The sequence below is a fragment of the Nematostella vectensis genome, chromosome 13, assembly GCF_932526225.1.
Source record: "Nematostella vectensis chromosome 13, jaNemVect1.1, whole genome shotgun sequence".
Lineage (NCBI taxonomy): Eukaryota > Metazoa > Cnidaria > Anthozoa > Actiniaria > Edwardsiidae > Nematostella > Nematostella vectensis.
The window spans coordinates 10,852,934-10,876,322 of record NC_064046.1 but is presented as its reverse complement, the minus strand read 5'-3'; the positions used below and the strand labels follow the sequence as shown (position 1 = coordinate 10,876,322).

Below are 23,389 nucleotides of genomic sequence, written 5' to 3'. Positions count from 1 at the left end.
GGTAGATCAGCCGTAGACATGCATATAGCTTCACTTTATCATTTATGGAAAAGCAACAAAGGAGGTAGATCAGCCATAGAAATGCATATAGCTTCACTTTATCATTTATGGAACAGCAACAGGGGGTAGATCAGCCATAGACATGCATATAGCTTCACTTTATCATTTATGGAACAGCAACAAAGGAATAGATCAGCCGTAGACATGCATATAGCTTCACTTTATCATTTATGGAACAGCAACAAAGTGATAGATCAGCCATAGACATGCATATAGCTTCACTTTATCATTTATGGAACAGCAACAAGGGGGTAGATCAGCCATAGACATGCATATAGCTTCACTTTATCATTTATGGAACAGCAACAAAGGAATAGATCAGCCGTAGACATGCATATAGCTTCACTTTATCATTTATAGACAGCAACAAGGGGGTAGATCAGCCATAGACATGCATATAGCTTCACTTTATCATTTATGGAACTGCAACAAAGGAGGTAGATCAGCCATAGACATGCATATAGCTTCACTTTATCATTTATGGAACAGCAACAAAGGAATAGATCAGCCGTAGACATGCATATAGCTTCACTTTATCATTTATGGAACAGCAACAAGGTGGTAGATCAGCCATACACATGCATATAGCTTCACTTTATCATTTATGGAACAGCAACAAGGGGGTAGATCAGCCATAGACATGCATATAGCTTCACTTTATCATTTATGGAACAGCAACAAGGGGGGTAGATCAGCCGTAGACATGCATATAGCTTCACTTTATCATTTATAACAGCAACAGAGTGATAGGTCAGCCATAGACATGCATATAGCTTCACTTTATCATTTATAGACAGCAACAAGGGGGTAGATCAGCCGTAGAACTGGGTACATTATCATTTAGGGAATGGCAACAAGGGCATGGATTAAATTTTTAAATTTAGAGGTTAAAACCTCTCAAAACAATTTACAAATTCAATTTTTATTATTATTATTATTTTTTTTTTGCAAGGTTACTCCCCTTGGAGTGCGTCTCTTAGAAGGAGGTTAGTATTTAAAACTAACTTAACTCACTTATCCTGAAACCTGTGAAAACTACACCAGCATAGCAAAGCCCTGTTTGAACAGCATCGGTGTGTAAATGGTGCAAGGATCACACATCTTGTGAAATATAATGTGCAGAGTTACAGATTGCATTTGGCAATTATCTCTTGATTAGGGTTTGCTGTGATGCATAAGGGCACCTCAGTCTATACAGCTCTTTCAGGCCCAGTATTGTTTTATATAGAACAATTTCCCCCTCCCTCTCACAAAAAATAATAATGAACAATTCACCTTCTCTCTAACTCTTCTCCTTATCTTATATTCCGTAACTAACTTAGCTGCCTTTCATTTCTGAAGTGAACCAGCTACAGCACATCCCAATGGACTCAGGTCTTTCGAACATCGTGTGGTGTTCTGTGTGTGACCCTTATGCAGTCCTGCTGATGGCAGATGGCTCTGTCATCTTGATTGAGTTCATTAAGAGTGCCTCTGGTCCTAAGCTGACTGTCTCACGGCCCTCGCTATCACAGGTAATACATAGGTCACCCTACTGTATTCAAAGTCAGTAGTGGATCTATGGGTGGTCCCATCTGGTCCGGGCCCCCTATTGTCAGATATTTGGCTTAAAGATAACAAGAAACATTAAGAGAAAAAAACACGGAAAAAACAAATAGATCCGGCCCCCTCTTTCTTGAAAACCTTGCTTGTACTTTGAATTGAACAAAGAATAAAAAACATTTGGTAGAAATATTCACAAAGTCACCACAAAAAAAAACTATAGTTGTAGGAAATAAAGAAAAGTAGATTATAAAGAAATAAAACAAATGTGCAAAGTGCTCAATGTCTTCAGTAGCTCAGAATACAGTGTTAACCGGTTCGTTTCGTTTGTTGCTGGTTTTCCAGAGCTCCAAGGTGTGTGCGTGCTGCACATACAAAGACATGAGTGGATTATTCACCACAGAGAACAGTAACTTGGAGGAAGTATCCAAGGTCCCATCTCCCAAACCAGAGATGACCGCCCCACCTCGTCAAGAGAAAGAGTAAGGCATCTCCTATATATAGACTCTAGATCCCATCTCCCAAACCAGAGATGACCGCCCCACCTCGTCAAGAGAAAGAGTAAGGCATCTCCTATAGATAGACCCTAGATCCCATCTACCAAACCAGAGATGACAGTCCCACCTCGTCAAAAGAAAGAGTAAGGCATCTCCTTTATATAGACCCTAGATCCCATCTACCAAGCCAGGGACAATTGTCCCTTTCCTGCCAGGAGAAAGAGTTAGGCATCTAGATATACACAACAGTATGTCTCATCTCCCAAACCAGAGATGACCGCCCACCTCGTCAAGAGAAAGAGTAAGGCATCTCCCATATATAGACCCTAGATCTTATCAATCAAACCAGGGACAATTGTCACATCCTGCCAGGAGAAAGAGTTAGAAATCTCCTTTATATAGACCCTAGATCCCATCTCCCAAACCAGAGATGACCGCCCCACCTCGTCAAGAGAAAGAGTAAGGCATCTCCTATATATAGACCCTAGATCCCATCTCCCAAACCAGAGATGACCGCCCCACCTCGTCAAGAGAAAGAGTAAGGCATCTCCTATATATAGACCCTAGATCCCATCTACCAAACCAGAGAGAAAGAGTTAGACATCTAGATATACACAACAGTAGGTCTCATCTCCTAGCTCACCTCATTAAGAGAAAGAGTCCATAGATAGACCCTAGATCCCATCTACCAAACCAGGCATAACTGCTCCACCTTGAAAAGAGAGACTGCCCCATCTTAACAAGAGTTCTGTAGGTAGACCTTGGTCCGGTCCCATCACCCTAAAAAAGTAAACTGCCCACCTTGAAAAGTGAAAGAGTCTGTCCCATCTTATCAGAAGTCTTAGGTCTATGCAGGTCTGCATCATTGAATTGACCCCTTGATCATTATTACCGGGTTCTCATAATGAGGAATTGTGATGACAGGTCCCTGACGATTGATGAGGAAGATGAACTGCTTTATGGGGGTGATACATCCCTGACATTGACCTTTGAGCCGCCAGAACCATCAAAAGCAGAAAGGTAAGGAGACATTCTGTATCGTCACATACCATCCGCACCATGAAAATCAGTGTAACAATTTCTTGAATCACTGGGTCATGCTCAGATAACAACCACACTACCAACTTTACCAGTAGCACAAGTATCATCATCAACACTTAACTACTCCACTTAACTCCCATAAATTATTATGACAAACCAAGCAACGACTTTTGCCTTTTCAGTGCTACCCCAGTTGAGGTGTTTGAGGAGCCCTTGCAGCCGTCCTATTGGTGCTTGGTATGTCGCGAGAATGGCGTGATGGAAATTTACAGCTTGCCCGGTTTCACAAGGGTATTCTTTGTGAAGAACTTCAGCAAGGCGCCCAGGGTTATCGTGGATAGTGGGGACAGCGGTGCGAGGTTCGTAGATCCTTCATGTACGGTTCTCGGGCCAGGGACACTATAGTGAACCAATTGTGAATGACCTACCGCAAGGTTGCTGTACAATACAATAAAAACCCGCGTGTAAGAACCTAGTGATTTAAGAACCTATAGGCAGAAATTTTGGACTTTAAAACCCCAAGATATAAGAACCAACTAAGCCTAAAAATTCAAAAGGTTCTTTGATGGGTTACTCCATTGAAAATGGAGCAAATTATGGGGCTTTAAAATATAGATTTGCTAAACATTTTGCTGTTCCATTAAGATAAGATTATGGATACAACATACATACAGTAGGATATCTCTAATAGCAAAATGGCAATGTATTCAGTCACACCTATTTTTTACTAAGGAACTTGGAAAACAAAAATTAAGAACCTAATAAGAATCTATTTTGCCTTTATGGCTTTTAAGTACCCCAAATTATAAGAACCTGGTTTGCCAAACTTGGAAAAAAAATAGTTTCTTACACGCAGGTTTATAATTTATTACAGCTGGCTTTAAAGCCTATAAGCTATTTTATAATCATTTCCTTTCTCGTTGCCAAGTATTGTGGTAATACTTTGGTGGCGTAATGAGGGTTCTGATGGAGCAAATACATAGTGTCACTAAAGCATGTATTGACAATGAGTAAAATTATATAGTCATAATCTTATAAGCTTGTCCGCTTATTAAAAGTGATTATATTCAGTAATGTATTTATTTGTAAATGTTGTTTTTGTATAGTTTTTGTTACAAGTCTCCAAGCTCTCACACGTTTTATAGATATACACTTCGTCCCCAGCGGCCCATAGTCACAAATGTAGAGCCAGGTATGAACCTGGAAAAACACCTTCCAACCTGCGCTGTTAATTTCATGGCCTTTCTTAACATTTCATAACAGCACACAGTCGAGCGTAAGTGAAGAGGAGTCACTAAACGTGAGAGAGGTCCTGTTAACTGGGCTTGGCTACAAGAATAGGCGTGCTACCCTTGTTGCTGTCATGGACCAAGATTTGCTGATATATGAAGCTTTTTCCTATCCCACTGTTGAGGGCCATCTGAACTTACGATTCAAGAAGGTAAAACAGTGGGACATTGATCTATAACGGTACTCATATTCGTGTAATTATATTAATTACTGGTCCCACGTGTCGTATATTATATGGATTTCCTTATTATATAGATGCATATTGTTATATTAAAAGTCGATTAGAATGCGGATACTCCTGATGCAGTGAAGACACTACGCACCTGTGCGTAACGGTCACAATTCATACCAGTCGAACAACACACTTTCGTTCGACAAGGACGCGTCGACACGGTATTTTCTTTAGCCTTACCCACCCACCCCTCCCATCTCGTTGTCATTGTCTTCTCCTTCAGTCTCCTTGCCTACGAACTCTCACTTACCCACAACCCACCTTGAGTCCGTCAGCAAGGGAGCAGTTGGAATAGAATACTATTTCTGGTTTATTTTTAGCTTCAACATAACATTCAAATTCGTGAGAAGAAACCGAAGCAGGAACCCAAGAATGATTCCGAAACGAAATCAGGTAAGCTGTTAGGCCCTGGGACTAGGTATTAGCAAGAGATCGTGATGGTCTCTTGGTATTATGGAGGGACTAAATTGAAGTTTTGTTTTTACTTTCAGGCCTTGATCCCAAGGTTGCAATGCTGCGAGTTTTCAATGATATTTCTTCTTACTCTGGCGTATGTATGCTGCAATACATTAAATAACAAAGCTGAAATATAAATACAATAAAGTGTTGTTAGAATAGCAACGATAGTGAACTTTCTTCATCGGTTAAACCATTTTCTAGGGGTTATTTTTGAACAGGATGAACAAAAAACATTCTTGGGTTGGAGTGTTCACTTCCCGGCCTAGCTACTAGTATCAATGGATGCTTTTTTTCCCCAAGGATTTTAATCGTAATGATATTCATATATTATTTGCTATCCTTTGTCTGCGGTAGCTATCCATTTTGGACATCTGTATCTTCTCGGTTTTGAGTTAATGGGTGAATGTTTGATTATGTATAGATCTTCGTCTGCGGTAGCTATCCATTTTGGATATTCGTTACCAATAGAGGCGCCTTCCACTGGCATCCAATGAGCATCGATGGGCCAGTCACGTGCTTTGCTGCTTTTCACAATGTCAACTGCCCCAAGGGTTTCCTGTACTTCAATACAAGGGTATGACTGAGGGTGGAGGTGAAGGGAGATTAACTGCCATAAGGGTTTCCTGTACTTCAATACTAGGGTATGACTGAGGCTGGAGGGGAAGGGATGTAAACTGCCCCAAGGGTTTTCTGTTATTTTAATACTAGGGTATGACTAAGGGTGGAGGGGAAGGGAGATTAACTGCCCTAAGGGTTTCCTGTACTTCAATACAAGGGTGTGACTGAGGGTGGAGGTGAAGGGAGATTAACTGACCTAAGGGTTTCCTGGTTTCAATACTAGGGTATGACTGAGGGTGTAGGGGAAGGGATGTTAACTGCCTAAGGGTTTCCTGTACTTCAATACAAGGGTATGACTGAGGGTGGAGGGGAAGGGGGATGTGAACTGCCCTAGGGAGTGTCCACTTTCTCAACTTTTCGCTCTTTTTTAAAATCTTAAAACTTTCAAGGAAGGCGGTAACCGAATTGCAGTGATAATTGTATTCATTCATTATGTTTGTGGCAGAGGAACTGCGCTTCTCTTATCGGTGGTGAATGTTGTTCGGATTGCTGATCACTTATTTTAATGTTGATGCAGGGGGAGTTGCGGATCTCTGTCCTACCGACTCACCTGAGTTACGATTCGCCTTGGCCCGTGAGGAAGGTACCATTGAGGTATACTCCGCACATGGTGTCATACAACAGGGAATCCAAGGTAAATGATTTTGTAAATTCAATGCTTTTACAGTACCGCGGGCGCTAGTCTGGCCATTCACAGTTTTGTGAACGAGGATACGTAAGAAACGTACCATCGTATTGACATGAACGTCACTAGCGAACCAGTGAGGCAAAGAAATCCAAACTTTTGATTAAAAGTGTTCCATAGGAAGTGACAATAAAACGTGTTCCATAGTTAAGGGTTAAATACCGAGGACGGAGGCCGTATAAATGTTTTAGTGTTAATCGGAGTTTTAGTGTGGGCACGCTGCGAGAATGTAGCTCACTGACAGTAGAGAAGAGCTACTTATTTTTATTACGCCAAAGGTATATTTTCAAGAACTGTTATTGTCGACGACAATGAACAAGCGGAGCGAGTGAGTAGACGCCTCAGATAGCCACACCACAGCCTAACTTTGCTGGTGGAATAATTTTCCAAAATTGCAATAATTTTTGTTAAACTGGTTGAATTTCGGGGGTTACAAATACAAACTTTGCTTTCAGAATTGAGAATAACATGTTATCCACAATACGTCACAATACGTCATCTTGTAAAATGCGTGCAGCAGTTAGTGATAGTAAAATGTCATAGAAACCATAGAAAATGCTAATAAAATGTGTTTCAGACTTACGCCATAGTGACGAGTGAACAGGAACCGTGCAAAAAGATCCCACGAGTTACTGCAGAGGACAAGGAGTTTGTTGACACAATACGAGGTTTGTTACTAGTTACTGTACGAGTTACTTCAGAGGACAAGTTGATGCAATACGAGGTATGTTATTACGAGTTACTTCAGAGGACAAGTTGATGCAATACGAGGTATGTTATTACGAGTTACTTCAGAGGACAAGTTGATGCAATACGAGGTATGTTATTACGACTTAATTCAGAGGACAAGTTGATGCAATACGAGGTATGTTATTACGAGTTACTTCAGAGGACAAGTTGATGCAATACGAGGTATGTTATTACGAGTTACTTCAGAGGACAAGTTGATGCAATACGAGGTATGTTATTACGAGTTACTTCAGAGGACAAGTTGATGCAATACGAGGTATGTTATTACGAGTTAATTCAGAGGACAAATTGATACAATTCGAGGTATGTTATTACGAGTTACTTCAGAGGACAAGTTGATGCAATACGAGGTATGTTATTACGACTTAATTCAGAGGACAAGTTGATGCAATACGAGGTATGTTATTACGAGTTACTTCAGAGGACAAGTTGATGCAATACGAGGTATGTTATTACGAGTTACTTCAGAGGACAAGTTGATGCAATACGAGGTATGTTATTACGACTTAATTCAGAGGACAAGTTGATGCAATACGAGGTATGTTATTACGAGTTACTTCAGAGGACAAGTTGATGCAATACGAGGTATGTTATTACGAGTTAATTCAGAGGACAAATTGATACAATTCGAGGTATGTTATTACGAGTTACTTCAGAGGACAAGTTGATACAATACGAGGTATGTTATTACGAGTTACTTCAGAGGACAAGTTGATACAATACGAGGTATGTTATTACGAGTTACTTCAGAGGACAAGTTGATGCAATACGAGGTATGTTATTACGAGTTACTTCAGAGGACAAGTTGATGCAATACGAGGTATGTTATTACGACTTAATTCAGAGGACAAGTTGATGCAATACGAGGTATGTTATTACGAGTTACTTCAGAGGACAAGTTGATGCAATACGAGGTATGTTATTACGAGTTAATTCAGAGGACAAATTGATACAATTCGAGGTATGTTATTACGAGTTACTTCAGAGGACAAGTTGACACAATACGAGGTATGTTATTACGAGTTAATTCAGAGGACAAGTTGATACAATACGAGGTATGTTATTACGAGTTACTGCAGAGGACAAGGAGTTTGTTGATACAATACAAGGTATGTTATTACTAGTTACTGGAGGAGTTACTTCAGAGGACAAGTTGATACAATACGATGTATATTATTACTAGTTACTGTACGAGTTACTTCAGAGGACAAGTTGATACAATACGAGGTATGTTATTACGAGTTACTGCAGAGGACAAGTTGATGCAATACGAGGTATGTTATTACGAGTTACTGCAGAGGACAAGTTGATACAATACGAGGTATGTTATTACGAGTTACTGCAGAGGACAAGGAGTTTGTTGATACAATACCGGGTGTGTTGTTTTACTCCTATTAGGCCCCTATTATTGCTTTACTGAAAATGTAAGAGCGCATTGGCCTTGTTTAACCCAGCTATAGGCTGGGATTTAGGCTTCCATAATAACATAAGCCTTTTTTTGCGTTATTTTTCCAGATGCCAGGTTTATCTACCCGTCCACGGAGCGTTTCGTTCTGCAGTTGATTTCTCCCATCAGCTGGGAGGTCATCCCTAACACGAGGTGAGTACTGTATCGGATGCCAAGATGGAGACCTGGAAATAGGAAAGAGCGACACTGCCCTAAAGAGCATCCATCTAGAAAGCGTGCTAAAAGCGTTAGTCACACAAAGCACTTTTTTCCATCGACTAGGGCAAGCGAGTAACCAAAAATACTTTTAGCGGCATTGTCACTAATTTACCTTCGGAGGGCCGACGGACACCCAACCAACAAGAGACAAAAGAATCTATATGAATCCGCGCTATATAAAAGGCCATCCAAAGGCCATCAAAGGCCATCACTCAACCAACAAGAGACAAAAGAATCTATATGAATCCGCGCTATATAAAAGGCCATCCACTTTATATGATTAGTTACATCCTCCAAAAAACTTCCAATAGACACGCTCCTTTTACAATTTTGAAATATTTTTCGCATTTTCCGTTAAAATTCATCGAAGATTGTTACGTAATCGACCGGAAGTAAACTGGAGCGATTGCCGTTTTAAATATCGCAACTAAACGTTCAATAATCAACCGTGGATTTTTAGTTCTGAGCTCTCTCGTGAATAGACCGTTGTATTTTTTAATATGAAGAATGATAAGTGAGTGACTTAACGATACTCTGATCCACCCTTTTACCTCAGGCATGACCTGGACGAATGGGAACACGTTACCACCATGAAGAACTTGTTGCTCCACAGCGAAGAGACACACACTGGCCGCAAAGGCTTTATATGTGTGGGAACGACGCAATTGTACGGGGAGGAGATTGCTGTCAGGGGGAGGGTGAGTCAGGAGGAAGTGACTAATCGGCTGCAGTGGTATTCAGGCATCATATGTGTGTGGGTGACTCAGTTATACGGGGAGTAGATTGCTGTCAGGGGGAGGGTGAGTAAGGAGCAAGTGACTAATCGGCTGCAGTGGTATTGAGGCGTCATATGTGTGTGTGGATGACTCAGTTATACGGGGACTAGATTGCAGTCAGGGGGAGGGTGAGTAAGGAGCAAGTGACTAATCGGCTGCAGTGGTATTGAGGCATCATATGTGTGTGGATGATTCAGTTATACGGGGAGTAGATTGCAGTCAGGGGGAGGGTGAGTAAGGAGCAAGTGACTAATCGGCTGCAGTGGTATTGAGGCATCATATGTGTGTGGGTGACTCAGTTATACGGGGAGTAGATTGCTGTCAGGGGGAGGGTGAGTAAGGAGCAAGTGACTAATCGGCTGCAGTGGTATTGAGGCGTCATATGTGTGTGTGGATGACTCAGTTATACGGGGAGTAGATTGCAGTCAGGGGGAGGGTGATTAGGCGGGGGGGTTGGACTTTTTTCGGTATGGGGGACATGTCACCACTAAGTTATACAGCGGCGAGGTTAGAGCTACAGGGCAAGAGTAAGGGCTGGGAAAGGGGGCTTTAACGTCTGCAGAGGCTTTATGTTAGTTGGAGCTCCACAGATATATGGGGAGGAGATTGCAGTTGAGGCAAGTAGTTTCCATACGGCTTGGTTTGCTGTTTTATCTGTCCCTTATTGGTATTTTCTCCATTAATTTCTTCGTTTCTGCCGTAATAAGCTCTTTGCTTGAACTGTAATGTTCTGTTTGCAGATTCTCATCTTCGACATTATTGAAGTTGTCCCAGAGCCTGGGCAACCGCTCACCAAAAATAAATTCAAGGTGCGTATTGTTTCGATGAATTGATTGTATAAATATCTTGTATAAATTAATTTATAAATTTGAGCTATTTTTGCTGTCGTTATGTGCGCTTAAATCAGGATGGCAATAGTTTTACAGTGGTTAAAGCGCATTTCTTTTGCAACTAAAATTTATATCTTATTTGTATATAGGGGTTTATAGTCTATTAAAACATGCATCATTCAATATGATCCTGTGAAAAATGAGTCAGGGCTAGGACGACTGTCATCTCCCGTATTGTATTTTCCCTTGTGATTATTAACTGTTGATGTTTACGATCTTTTTTCAGCTGTTGTATGAAAAGGAACAGAAAGGGCCAGTAACTGCTCTCAACCAAGTCAACGGCTATCTTGTCAGCGGTATCGGACAAAAGGTGCATTGGTTTCTAAGAAATTTCTAAGAATATCCTAAAATTATTAGGCCGCTTTTTATTGTGAAGGAAACGAAAAGTTAACGGAGGCGTGAGATGTTACGCGCGCGTGAAAATCACGGGAAAGTGATTGAAGTAGACGGAGAAGAAAGACAAAGAAACGTCCTTTCTCTTCCGGTCCCTTCTACACTTGTTCTCCCTTCGCGCTGGTGTTACATGCGCGGTAAACATCTGACGTCCCATCTTTCTTCTCCGTATTCGCTTACTTTGCTTAAAGAGCCGGTGTTGTTAGTCTCCCGTGGGCCACGGTTTACTCACCTAACCGCCAATCACCAATCAGTTTTTGCCAATACCCTTATATATGGAAAGAATGATATAGCTTTAAACCTGAGCATGGCAGAAAGCTCAATGCACATAGAAGGCCACACCTTTCACTTTTGCTTTTTATTTAAGATCTACATCTGGAACTTTACCGACAACGACCTCGTGGGCATGGCCTTCATCGATACACAGCTCTACATCCACTCACTCGTGACCATCAGGAACTTTGTAATCGCAGCTGATGTGTGCAAGAGCATCACCCTTCTCAGGCTACAGGTGGGCTCAGGGTGTCATACTTTAGCCTACCTGTAGGCTTTGATGGTTTTTCCGGCACGAAAACCCGAACACGGAGTTCGCATAACACGGCCGCCATCTTGGATAATGCGCTCCGCAGGGGGAGGGGGACGCATGGCGGCCGGGTTATGCGAACTCCGTGTTTTCGGGGTTTTCGTGCCGGAAAAACTATCAAAGCCTACAGGTAGGCTAAAGTCTAGTCATGCTTTAGGGTCACGTGTATATTGGCGTAGGGTGTCATAGGGTAGGATGTAGATAAGCACAGGGTGTCATAAGCTTGTGCATTGGCATAGGGTGTCATAAGAAAGGGTGTTAATTGGCACACGGTGTCATAGGTTAACTAGTATTGCGGCATAGGGTAGGGGTTTAGATGGGCACAGGGTGTTTAGGTGGGCATGAAGATCAGTACAGGGTGTCATAGTTAAGGGTTTTAAATAGGGCAGGAGTACTCGCAAGGCATCACAGAACAGGGTGATGATTGTATCAGAGTATCATGGTCAAGGTGTCTCAGATCAGCCAGTCAAGTCGTAGGTTTGGTGTCATACGTTAGACTGTATGCTGATATAGAGTTCTTATTTTCTTCTCAATTGTTATTTTTAGGAAGAAACCAAGACGTTGGCATTTGTTAGTAAGGTGATGCAACTATAAATGATAACCTTCAATTTACATATATATTGCTCCTTTTACGCATTATTGGCACCCTTAGCTTTTTTGTATGTTCTGAAAAAAAAAACAGTTGGAAATTGTAATTATCTGATATCAAATGTTCGGGATTGACACCACACCACTCTGTAATACTTTATTACAATAAGGAGTGATCGTTATCAATCAGGATTGAGCTCTTGCCAATTGGGATTGACTCAGTACTAGTCGGGTTTACTAGGCATAAATCGGGGTTGATTCGCTACCAATCGGGATAGACTCGGTACTAGTCGGGATCCACTCGGTAATTAACTATTACTTAATAAGGGTTGATTCGCTACCAATCGGGATTAACTCTGTACTAGTCGGGGTTTACTCGGTATTAATAAGTATGGATTCGCTACCAATCGGGATTTTCTCGATAATACTCGGGTTTACTCGTATGAATCGGAGTTGATTCGCAACCAATCGGGTTTGTCTCGGTAATACTCGGAGTTTACTCGAATAAATCGGGGTTAATTCGCTACAAATCGGGATTGACCCGTTGCATAGATCTCGGTGTCAATAATGATTGAGCTTGTATCAATTGTGCTTGATTCGCTACCCATCAGGATTGACAATTCTGGGTTGACTTGCTATCAAAAGAGATCTTGGTGGCAACTGGAGTAACCGGAGCTACTAACTGGGAATGACTCGGTTAATCGGGGTTGACTTGAATTTTTTTTTAAACCTTGTTTTCAGGACCCGAAAAACTTAGAAGTGTACGCCGCAGATTTTTTCATTGACGGCCCACAGATCGGCTTCCTCGGTAAGCTGCTTATATTTTTTTTGCTTCTTTCTAAAGCGCGATCTTAAAAAAAACCTGTGGGACTGGTTATGATTTAGTCTTTTAACAAATAAGTAAGGGTTAAATACCGAGGGCGGAGGCAATTCGCCGTATAACAGGCGAATGAGGGCGCAGCCCGAAGGTTGGTATTTTAGTGAAATAAAGGACTTGCAAGAACAATAGAAAAGGTGTCATTCATGTAATAAAAATACTAACGCTTGACTTGTTCTAGTGTGATGCGCGCTACCGTGGCATAGATTTAAAAAAAAAATAACTACAAAAGTACAACAGATATACGCCTATTTCGAATAAGGTTGCACTCGAGAATCCATGTAAACCTTCGTAATCCGCGGTGGTTCATGGGTAGCGTATAAACGGCTGAATTCTTGTATGTGAAAGCCATGTGAACTTTCATATGAACACGAACGAGAATTCTACCGCTTTTGAAACCTGGATTTGTATTTTATTAACGCATACAACATACCCATGAAGCACTGCGGGTTACGATACACAGATTTTACGAGTACAACTTTATTTCAAATACGTGTCAGGGGTTTCAGGTTTCAGGGAACCGCCATCTACTATTTTCTGAGCGCCGGCTTCTTTTTAAAGTAATAAACTTCCACACCCTACTTATCAATTTCTACCGCCTACTCTGAAACCTAACGAAACGCCTGGGTGTAAAAATGACACAAACATGATAACTAGCATGATAACTAGCATGATAACTAGTTTTGACATGATTTGTTGTGCACTGAATCATCTGATCTTTGCCACGCTGGTTGGCTGGCAAAGCTCGTGCCAGCTGATCGTACATGGCCATCTGATCGGGGTTCCTGTGGTGGGTTAAACATGCGAGGTCACAAATCCGAGACCCCAAGCTTCCTACTTCCACAGGAAACCCGGGGAAAAACCGGGACTTTTTGAACATTGAGTTTGTTGACTTATGCTAAAACTTTTTTTATTTTATTCAGTCTCAGACGTCGAGAAAAATTTGGTTCTTTTCACTTACCAGCCAGAGGGTATGTAAAGTAATTTATTTATTCAAAAATTTTGTTTTTTAACAAAATTGTGCGCTTTCTAAGGTTTTCGAGCCCGAGAACTTATATTTTACTCACTATATCAACTTATATAAGTTACCTTGTCTTAGCGATCGAAAGTCAAGGTGGCCAGCGGTTGCTCCAGAGAGCTGACATCAACGTTGGAACCCACATCACATCGTTCTTCCGCATTGCAGCGAAGGCTCACCTCAAGGCCAGCGGTGAAAAAAGCAAAGAGATGCGTCAGCTTACTTGCTTCGGTAAGCTCGATGACGTCAAAGTTCCACCTAGCTTACTAGTAGTAGTAGCTGGTTTTGTAATATCTTCTCTATCTTCTTAGAAAATGGATACCGCAAATTTCCAGTTGATGTGAAGTAGCTGATTTTTCATCGCCTTTGAAAATGTGTAAAAGAAAAACGACGATTCTTAGGGCTTTTTTTAATATTCTGCAAAATTTCGTCAATAATTTCCAACTACGAAGCCGCTTTCTGGTTTCCATCATTCTAACTAACGAAGTAACTATTGTTGCTTTTTTATTAGTCAGCGCCTTCCCAAGAGGTGGTGTGATTGAAAACCTGTGCTAGCCAATGAAACCAAATAAGGTTATCTAAGCGCTTCAATTCTCGCTTATTTCTAGCTGAATAGAAAGAAAAGGAAATTCCACGAATGTTTTCAATAACCTCCTATGTTGTCATGACATAAGTACTTAAAGCCGCATTGGCACCAGTTTACTTCCGGTCGATTACTTAACAATATCCGATGATTTTTAACGAAAAACGCGAAAAATATTTCAAAATATAGAAAGCATTGTGTCTTTTGGAAGCTTCTTTAAGGATGTGATTGATAATTTAGAGCGGATGGCTTGTTGAATATCTCGAATTCTAATAGATTCTTTTTTTCTTTTAACGGTTGAGGTTTCTGCCGGACCTCCGGAAGTAAACTGGTGAAAATGCGGCTTTAAACACGAAACCGCGCTATAAAAGGGATAGGGACGCTCCCTTTTCACACTTCGAGACGTTTGACATCAGAACCAACATGGCGGACTAACCGTTAGGCAGAGCGATAGACACATTAATTTCATAATAAAACTCTGAATGCGTCCTTTAAAACCCAAATGACTTCCTCATCTTTCTCAACTTAATGTTTCTTTCTACATTTGATAGCGACACTGAGGGTGTCGCTGCCCTGGGCACGCTCTTGCCTCCTCCGCAGGCAACTCATAATGAAAAGGACGGAAAGAATGGGTAGAGAGAGAGAGAGAGACTAAGGAGAAGTAGAGAGGGAATGGGGCGTTTCCGGTTTGTCACTTCCGGGTTTTTTTGCCACAGGAAACCCAATCCTTTTTTTTTTCTTTTTCTGGTCTCAGATGCCCTGGGAGGAGGCACGCTCCTTTTATAGCGCGGTTTTTAAATTGCTACTCTACCCTTCTGCAGGTACACTAGACGGAGCGCTAGGACTAATGCTACCGATGACAGAAAAGACATTCCGCCGACTCCACATGCTCCAGACTAAACTAGTGGACTGTATTCCCCATGTTGCGGGGCTCAATCCCAAGGCTTTCAGGTAATATAAACTCGTCTCATATATGTCATTTTCTTTCAAGAAAACCTGTGGGTTTAAGGTGTTTAATACATCATGTCTTGACAAAGATATGGGTGGCTTCAAAGACACAAGCTCGAGGGGAGGATCCAGGAGTTTTAGAAAGAGGAGACCGCAAACAAGGTTTTCAAGGATGGAGGGGCCGGATTCATTGTTCTTCCGTGGATTTGCTTATTTTTAAGCCAAATATCTGAAAATAGGGGGGCCTGGGCCCGCCCCTAGATCCGACCCCGAGCTCAGCCTTTTTGTTCCATAACTAGGTTCCAGGGGTGGGTCTAGCTTTTCGCTAAAGGTGGGTTTGGCTCAGTGACGAAGGGGGGAGGGGTTTTTTTTATTACATATGGCTTTCTGGCAGCCCAAAAGGGGGGGGGGGGATTAGACCCCCTAATCCCTCCCCCTAGATCAGCTACTTGGTTCCCGCAAAATATGTGCATCTCAAAATCACGTCGGTAAAATTTCAGGTATTAAGGTATTGTTTGTGTCATGTTATAGGATGCTCCAGTGGCGGAAGAGAAAGCTCTGTAACCCTCATCGGAACGTGCTGGACTGGCAGCTGCTCTTCAAGTACATGCACCTGAGTTTCATGGAGAGACAAGAAGTCGCTAGAAAGATTGGCACCACGCCTGCACAGGTAGCCCATGCTTTTGACCACCTTTCAGCATTCTCATCCTTTTTATCATTAGCGCCTGCGTCATTATTATAATCATTCTTTTCATACTGCCTTAAATTATCATCATCATTATCATCCTTTTCATTACCGTGTTCTCCATCATCATTTTCATTACCGTGTTCTCCGTCATCATCCTTTTTATTACCGTGTTCTCCGTCATCATCCTTTTCATTACCGTGTTCTCCGTCATCATCCTTTTCATTACCGTGTTCTCCGTCATCATCCTTTTCATTACCGTGTTCTCCGTCATCGTCCTTTTCATTACCGTGTTCTCCGTCATCATCCTTTTCATTACCGTGTTCTCCGTCATCATCCTTTTCATTACCGTGTTCTCCGTCATCTTCCTTTTCATTACCGTGTTCTCCGTCATCATCCTTTTTATTACCGTGTTCTCCGTCATCGTCCTTTTCATTACCGTGTTCTCCGTCACCATCCTTTTCATTACCGTGTTCTCCGTCATCATCCTTTTTATTACCGTGTTCTCCGTCATCATCCTTTCCATTACCGTGTTCTCCGTCATCATCCTTTTCATTATTGTGTTCTCCGTCATCATCCTTTTCATTATCGTGTTCTCCGTCATCATCCTTTTCATTACCGTGTTCTCCGTCGTCATCCTTTTCATTACCGTGTTCTCCGTCATCATCCTTTTCATTACCGTGTTCTCCGTCATCATCCTTTTCAATACCGTGTTCTCCGTCATCATCCTTTTCATTACCGTGTTCTCCTTCATCATCCTTTTTATTACCGTGTTCTCCGTCATCATCCTTTCCATTACCGTGTTCTCCGTCATCATCCTTTCCATTACCGTGTTATCCGTCATCATCCTTTTCATTACCGTATTCTCCGTCATCCTTTTCATTACCGTGTTCTCCGTCATCATCCTTTTCATTACCGTGTTCTCCGTCATCATCCTTTTTATTACCGTGTTCTCCGTCATCATCCTTTTCATTACCGTGTTCTCTGTCATCATCCTTTTCATTACCGTGTTCTCCGTCATCATCCTTTTTATTACCGTGTTCTCCGTCATCATCCTTTTTATTACCGTGTTCTCCGTCATCATCCTTTTCATTACCGTGTTCTCTGTCATCATCCTTTTCATTACCGTGTTCTCCATCATCATCATCCTTTTATTACCGTGTTCTCCGTCATCGTCCTTTTCATTACCGTGTTCTCCGTCATCATCCTTTTCATTACCGTGTTCTCCGTCATCATCCTTTTTATTACCGTGTTCTCCGTCATCATCCTTTTCATTACCGTGTTCTCCGTCATCATCCTTTTTATTACCGTGTTCTCCGTCATCGTCCTTTCCATTATTGTGTTCTCCGTCATCGTCCTTTTCATTATCGTGTTCTCCGTCATCATCCTTTTCATTACCGTGTTCTCCGTCATCATCCTTTTTATTACCGTGTTCTCCGTCATCGTCCTTTTCATTACCGTGTTCTCCGTCATCGTCCTTTTCATAACCGTGTTCTCCGTCATCCTTTTTAATACCGTGTTCTCCGTCATCATCCTTTTATTACCGTGTTCTCCGTCGTCATCCTTTTCATTACCGTGTTCTCCGTCGTCATCCTTTTCATTACCTTGTCTCCGTCATCATCCTTTTCATTACCGTGTTCTCCATCATCATCCTTTTCATTACAGTGTTCTCCGTCATCGTCCTTTTCATAACCGTGTTCTCCGTCATCCTTTTTAATACCGTGTTCTCCGTCATCGTCCTTTTCATAACCGTGTTCTCCGTCATCCTTTTCATAACCATGTTCTCCGTCATCATCCTTTTCATTACCGTGTTCTCGGTCATCATCCTTTCCATTACCGTGTTCTCCGTCATCATCCTTTTCATTACCCTGTTCTCCGTCATCATCCTTTCCATTACCGTGTTCTCCGTCATCATCCTTTTTATTACCGTGTTCTCCGTCATCATCCTTTTTATTACCGTGTTCTCCGTCATCATCCTTTTTATTACCGTGTTCTCCGTCATCATCCTTTTCATTACCGTGTTCTCCGTCATCATCCTTTTCATTACCGTGTTCTCCGTCATCATCCTTTTCATTACCGTGTTCTCCGTCATCATCCTTTTCATTACCGTGTTCTCCGTCATCATCCTTTTTATTACCGTGTTCTCCGTCATCATCCTTTACATTACCGTGTTCTCCGTCATCATCCTTTTCATTACCGTGTTCTCCGTCAGCATCCTTTTCATTACCGTGTTCTCCGTCATCATCCTTTTCATTACCGTGTTTTCCGTCATCATCCTTTTATTACCGTGTTCTCAGTCATCATCCTTTTCATTACCGTGTTCTCCGTCATCATCCTTTTCATTACCGTGTTCTCCGTCACCATCCTTTTCATTACCGTGTTCTCCGTCATCATCCTTTTCATTACCGTGTTCTCCGTCATCATCCTTTTTATTACCGTGTTCTCCGTCATCGTCCTTTTCATTACCGTGTTCTCCGTCATCGTCCTTTTCATAACCGTGTTCTCCGTCATCATCCTTTTATTACCGTGTTCTCCGTCATCATCCTTTTATTACCGTGTTCTCCGTCATCATCCTTTCCATTACCGTGTTCTCCGTCGTCATCCTTTTCATTACCGTGTTCTCCGTCATCATCCTTTTCATTACCGTGTTCTCCGTCATCATCCTTTTCATTACCGTGTTCTCCGTCATCATCCTTTTCATTACCGTGTTCTCCGTCATCGTCCTTTTCATAACCGTGTTCTCCGTCATCCTTTTCATTACCATGTTCTCCGTCATCATCCTTTTCATTACCGTGTTCTCGGTCATCATCCTTTCCATTACCGTGTTCTCCGTCATCATCCTTTTCATTACCGTGTTCTCCGTCATCATCCTTTCCATTACCGTGTTCTCCGTCATCATCCTTTTTATTACCGTGTTCTCCGTCATCATCCTTTTTATTACCGTGTTCTCCGTCATCATCCTTTTTATTACCGTGTTCTCCGTCATCATCCTTTTCATTACCGTGTTCTCCGTCATCATCCTTTTCATTACCGTGTTCTCCGTCATCATCCTTTTCATTACCGTGTTCTCCGTCGTCATCCTTTTCATTACCGTGTTCTCCGTCATCATCCTTTTTATTACCGTGTTCTCCGTCATCATCCTTTTTATTACCGTGTTCTCCGTCATCATCCTTTTCATTACCGTGTTCTCCGTCATCATTTTCATTACCGTGTTCTCCGTCATCATCCTTTTTATTACCGTGTTCTCCGTCATCATCCTTTTCATTACCGTGTTCTCCGTCATCCTTTTCATTACCGTGTTCTCCGTCAGCATCCTTTTTATTACCGTGTTCTCCGTCATCATCCTTTTCATTACTGTGTTCTCCGTCATCATCCTTTTCATTACCGTGTTCTCCGTCATCATCCTTTTCATTACCGTGTTCTCCGTCATCATCCTTTTCATTATCGTGTTCTCCGTCATCATCCTTTTCATTACCGTGTTATCCGTCGTCATCCTTTTCATTACCGTGTTCTCCGTCGTCATCCTTTTCATTACCGTGTTCTCCGTCGTCATCCTTTTCATTACCGTGTTCTCCGTCATCATCCTTTTCAATACCGTGCTCTCCGTCGTCATCATTTTCATTACCGTGTTCTCCGTCGTCATCCTTTTCATTACCGTGTTCTCCGTCATCGTCCTTTTCATTACCGTGTTCTCCGTCATCGTCCTTTTCATAACCGTGTTCTCCGTCATCCTTTTTAATACCGTGTTCTCCGTCATCATCCTTTTCATTACCGTGTTCTCCGTCATCATCATTTTCATTACTTCCCAATTTATCATCACCATTAATATCGTCATTATCATCATCCTTCTCATTACCGCCTTGATAATCATCATCAGGATTATCCCCTTCACTTCCGCCTTTATTATCGACATTATCCTCTCGTCATTAAAGCCGCATTGTCACCATTTTACTTCCGGAGGTCCGACGGAAACCTCAACCGTTAAAAGACAAAAGAATCTATTAAAACCGAGATATTAAACAGGCCATCCGCTCTAAATTATCAATCACATCCTCAAAGAAACTTCCAATAAACACACTGCTTTCAATATTTTGAAATATTTTTCACGTTTTCCGTTAGAAATCATCGGATATTGTTACGTAATCGGCCGGAAGTAAACTGGTGACAATGCGGCTTTAACAATCAACATCAACATCGCCACCGTCATTATTATTTTTCTACTTACTCATCACATCATCGTCCAAGGCCAAGGTGTAATCGTTATCTTCATACTAGCTCCTTTCCTTCTTCCTTTTTTAGATCATGGACGATATGATGGACATAGAGAGGGCGTGTGCTCAGTTTTAACTTCTCGCGATCTGATTCACATTCACATCATGGTGGATATAGAGGGAAATCTTGACTAGTGATACCACCGTAATGGGTGTTTGCTATCTCACTATCTGGATATCTCCGTATCGGACATTCATACGTACGGTTTGGGGTCATAAAAGAGAAAAGTTTTTCAGGCCAGGTCTTCATCAAAATCGTGGTTTGAAGACACATCCCCACAGAAGAAATTAATTTGCCGCGTTAACAGTTGAATTGTTCGCGGATATAAAGTTGAGGTAGTGGAGTCGTGGCTATCAAACCATCGCCATGGATAAAACTATGCTATTTAACCTCTTGTGGATACAAGGCATATTCCCTAGATAGCCATCGTTTCCGAAACGGAAGTTGTGTATAGTATACCACCCGAATGGAACATCACTATCATTGTCAAACATGTTAGTCTTTTTCACTCGCAGACTTTGACTAGCCCCAAATAATCCTGTATGTCCAGTTACACCTTCCGATGTTGGTACAACACATATGCATACTAGTATGGGTACTTATGTATAATAAAAGTTCAATTTCTATTATTGGAGTGCGAAATTGTAAACAAGATGGCGAAGTCCCCCCCCCCCCAAGGTTTCACGCGCGCGTGGCAAAGACTTATGAGAAGACTTGAGGAAGAAATACAGAGTTTGTGTGACTAATATATAACCGCTAACGGGGTACTCTATAAAGCCATTAAACATTTATCAAAATTAACATTTTAATTACAATACTACTTAAAATATTTTATATACCATGCTTTTTCCAACGAATCTGAAAATCCAAAGCTTGCGCGCACGAGTTGCGGCTGATTCCAAATATAATCTTATTTTCTAGGGAGGGGGGGCCCCTAGGATAGGTCTTATTTTCTAGGGAGGGGGGGCCCCTAGGATAGGTCTTATTTTCTAGGGAGGGGGGCACCTAGGATAGATCTTATTTTCTAGGGAGGGGGGCACCTAGGATAGGTCTTATTTTCTAGGGAGGGGGGCACCTAGGATAGGTCTTATTTTCTAGGGAGGGGGGCACCTAGGATAGGTATTTTTTTCTAGGGAGGGGGGCACCTAGGATAGGTCTTATTTTCTAGGGAGGGGGGCACCTAGGATAGGTATTTTTTTTCTAGGGAGGGGGGCACCTAGGATAGGTCTTATTTTCTAGGGAGGGGGGCACCTAGGATAGGTCTTATTTTCTAGGGAGGGGGGCACCTAGGATAGGTATTTTTTTCTAGGGAGGGGGGCACCTAGGATAGGTCTTATTTTCTAGGGAGGGGGGCACCTAGGATAGGTCTTATTTTCTAGGGAGGGGGGCACCTAGGATAGGTCTTATTTTCTAGGGAGGGGGGGCACCTAGGATAGGTCTTATTTTCTAGGGAGGGGAGCACCTAGGATAGGTCTTATTTTCTAGGAAGGGGGGGCACATAGTATAGGTCTTATTTTCTAGGGAGGGGGGCACCTAGGATAGGTATTTTTTTCTAGGGAGGGGGGCACCTAGGATAGGTCTTATTTTCTAGGGAGGGGGGGCACCTAGGATAGGTCTTATTTTCTAGGGAGGGGGGCACCTAGGATAGGTCTTATTTTCTAGGGAGGGGGGGCACCTAGGATAGGTCTTATTTTCTAGGGAGGGGGGCACCTAGGATAGGTCTTATTTTCTAGGAAGGGGGGGCACATAGTATAGGTCTTATTTTCTAGGGAGGGGGGCACCTAGGATAGGTATTTTTTTCTAGGGAGGGGGGCACCTAGGATAGGTCTTATTTTCTAGGGAGGGGGGCACCTAGGATAGGTCTTATTTTCTAGGGAGGGGGGCACCTAGGATAGGTCTTATTTTCTAGGGAGGGGGGCACCTAGGATAGGTCTTATTTTCTAGGAAGGGGGGGGCACATAGTATAGGTCTTATTTTCTAGGGAGGGGGGCACCTAGGATAGGTCTTATTTTCTAGGGAGGGGGGCACCTAGGATAGGTCTTATTTTCTAGGGAGGGGGGCACCTATGATAGGTCTTATTTTCTAGGGAGGGGGCCACCTAAGATAGGTCTTTTTTTTCTAGGGAGGGGGGGCACCTAGGATAGGTCTTATTTTCTAGGGAGGGGGGCACCTAGGATAGGTCTTATATTCTAGGAAGGGGGGCACCTAGGATAGGTCTTATTTTCTAGGGAGGGGGCCACCTAGGATAGGTCTTATTTTCTAGGGAGGGGGGCACCTAGGATAGGTCTTATTTTCTAGGGAGGGGGGCACCTAGGATAGGTCTTTTTTTTTTCTAGGGAGGGGGGGCACCTAGGATAGGTCTTATTTTCTAGGGAGGGGGCACCTAGGATAAGTCTTATTTTCTAGGGAGGGGGGCACCTAGGATAGGTATTTTTTTCTAGGGAGGGGGGGCACATAAGATAGGTCTTATTTTCTAGGGAGGGGGGCACCTAGGATAGGTCTTATTTTCTAGGGAGGGGGGCACCTAGGATAGATCTTATTTTCTAGGGAGGGGGGCACCTAGGATAGGTCTTATTTTCTAGGGAGGGGGGCACCTAGGATAGGTCTTTTTTTTTCTAGGGAGGGGGGCACCTAGGATAGGTCTTATTTTCTAGGGAGGGGGCACCTAGGATAGGTCTTATTTTCTAGGGAGGGGGGCACCTAGGATAGGTCTTATTTTCTAGGGAGGGGGGCACCTAGGATAGGTCTTATTTTCTAGGGAGGGGGGCACCTAGGATAGGTCTTATTTTCTAGGGAGGGGGGCACCTAGGATAGGTCTTATTTTCTAGGGAGGGGGGCACCTAGGATAGGTCTTATTTTCTAGGGAGGGGGGCACCTAGGATAGGTCTTATTTTCTAGGGAGGGGGGCACCTAGGATAGGTCTTATTTTCTAGGGA

General features: G+C 42.4%; 1 protein-coding gene across 2 annotated transcripts in view; it reads left to right on the top strand.

The window, feature by feature from the left end:
• The window catches only part of LOC5505894 (cleavage and polyadenylation specificity factor subunit 1), a 36,820-nt gene extending 15,738 nt beyond the window's left edge, over nt 1–21,082 (top strand). For both annotated transcript variants that reach the window (XM_048720917.1, XM_048720916.1), the window contains 23 exons: nt 1,013–1,046; nt 1,402–1,574; nt 1,948–2,084; nt 3,024–3,119; nt 3,323–3,499; nt 4,404–4,581; nt 4,983–5,055; nt 5,154–5,212; nt 5,543–5,695; nt 6,257–6,373; nt 7,002–7,092; nt 8,690–8,774; nt 9,397–9,538; nt 10,357–10,425; nt 10,733–10,816; nt 11,267–11,410; nt 12,029–12,061; nt 12,812–12,878; nt 13,871–13,918; nt 14,047–14,196; nt 15,370–15,499; nt 16,028–16,166; nt 20,481–21,082. In XM_048720917.1, coding sequence (XP_048576874.1) covers nt 1,013–1,046; nt 1,402–1,574; nt 1,948–2,084; nt 3,024–3,119; nt 3,323–3,499; nt 4,404–4,581; nt 4,983–5,055; nt 5,154–5,212; nt 5,543–5,695; nt 6,257–6,373; nt 7,002–7,092; nt 8,690–8,774; nt 9,397–9,538; nt 10,357–10,425; nt 10,733–10,816; nt 11,267–11,410; nt 12,029–12,061; nt 12,812–12,878; nt 13,871–13,918; nt 14,047–14,196; nt 15,370–15,499; nt 16,028–16,166; nt 20,481–20,528 — 2,427 coding nt within the window. In that variant the 3' untranslated portion in view covers nt 20,529–21,082. The remainder of the gene's footprint in view (nt 1–1,012; nt 1,047–1,401; nt 1,575–1,947; nt 2,085–3,023; nt 3,120–3,322; nt 3,500–4,403; nt 4,582–4,982; nt 5,056–5,153; nt 5,213–5,542; nt 5,696–6,256; nt 6,374–7,001; nt 7,093–8,689; nt 8,775–9,396; nt 9,539–10,356; nt 10,426–10,732; nt 10,817–11,266; nt 11,411–12,028; nt 12,062–12,811; nt 12,879–13,870; nt 13,919–14,046; nt 14,197–15,369; nt 15,500–16,027; nt 16,167–20,480) is intronic.
• Nucleotides 21,083–23,389: the final 2,307 nt, after the last annotated feature.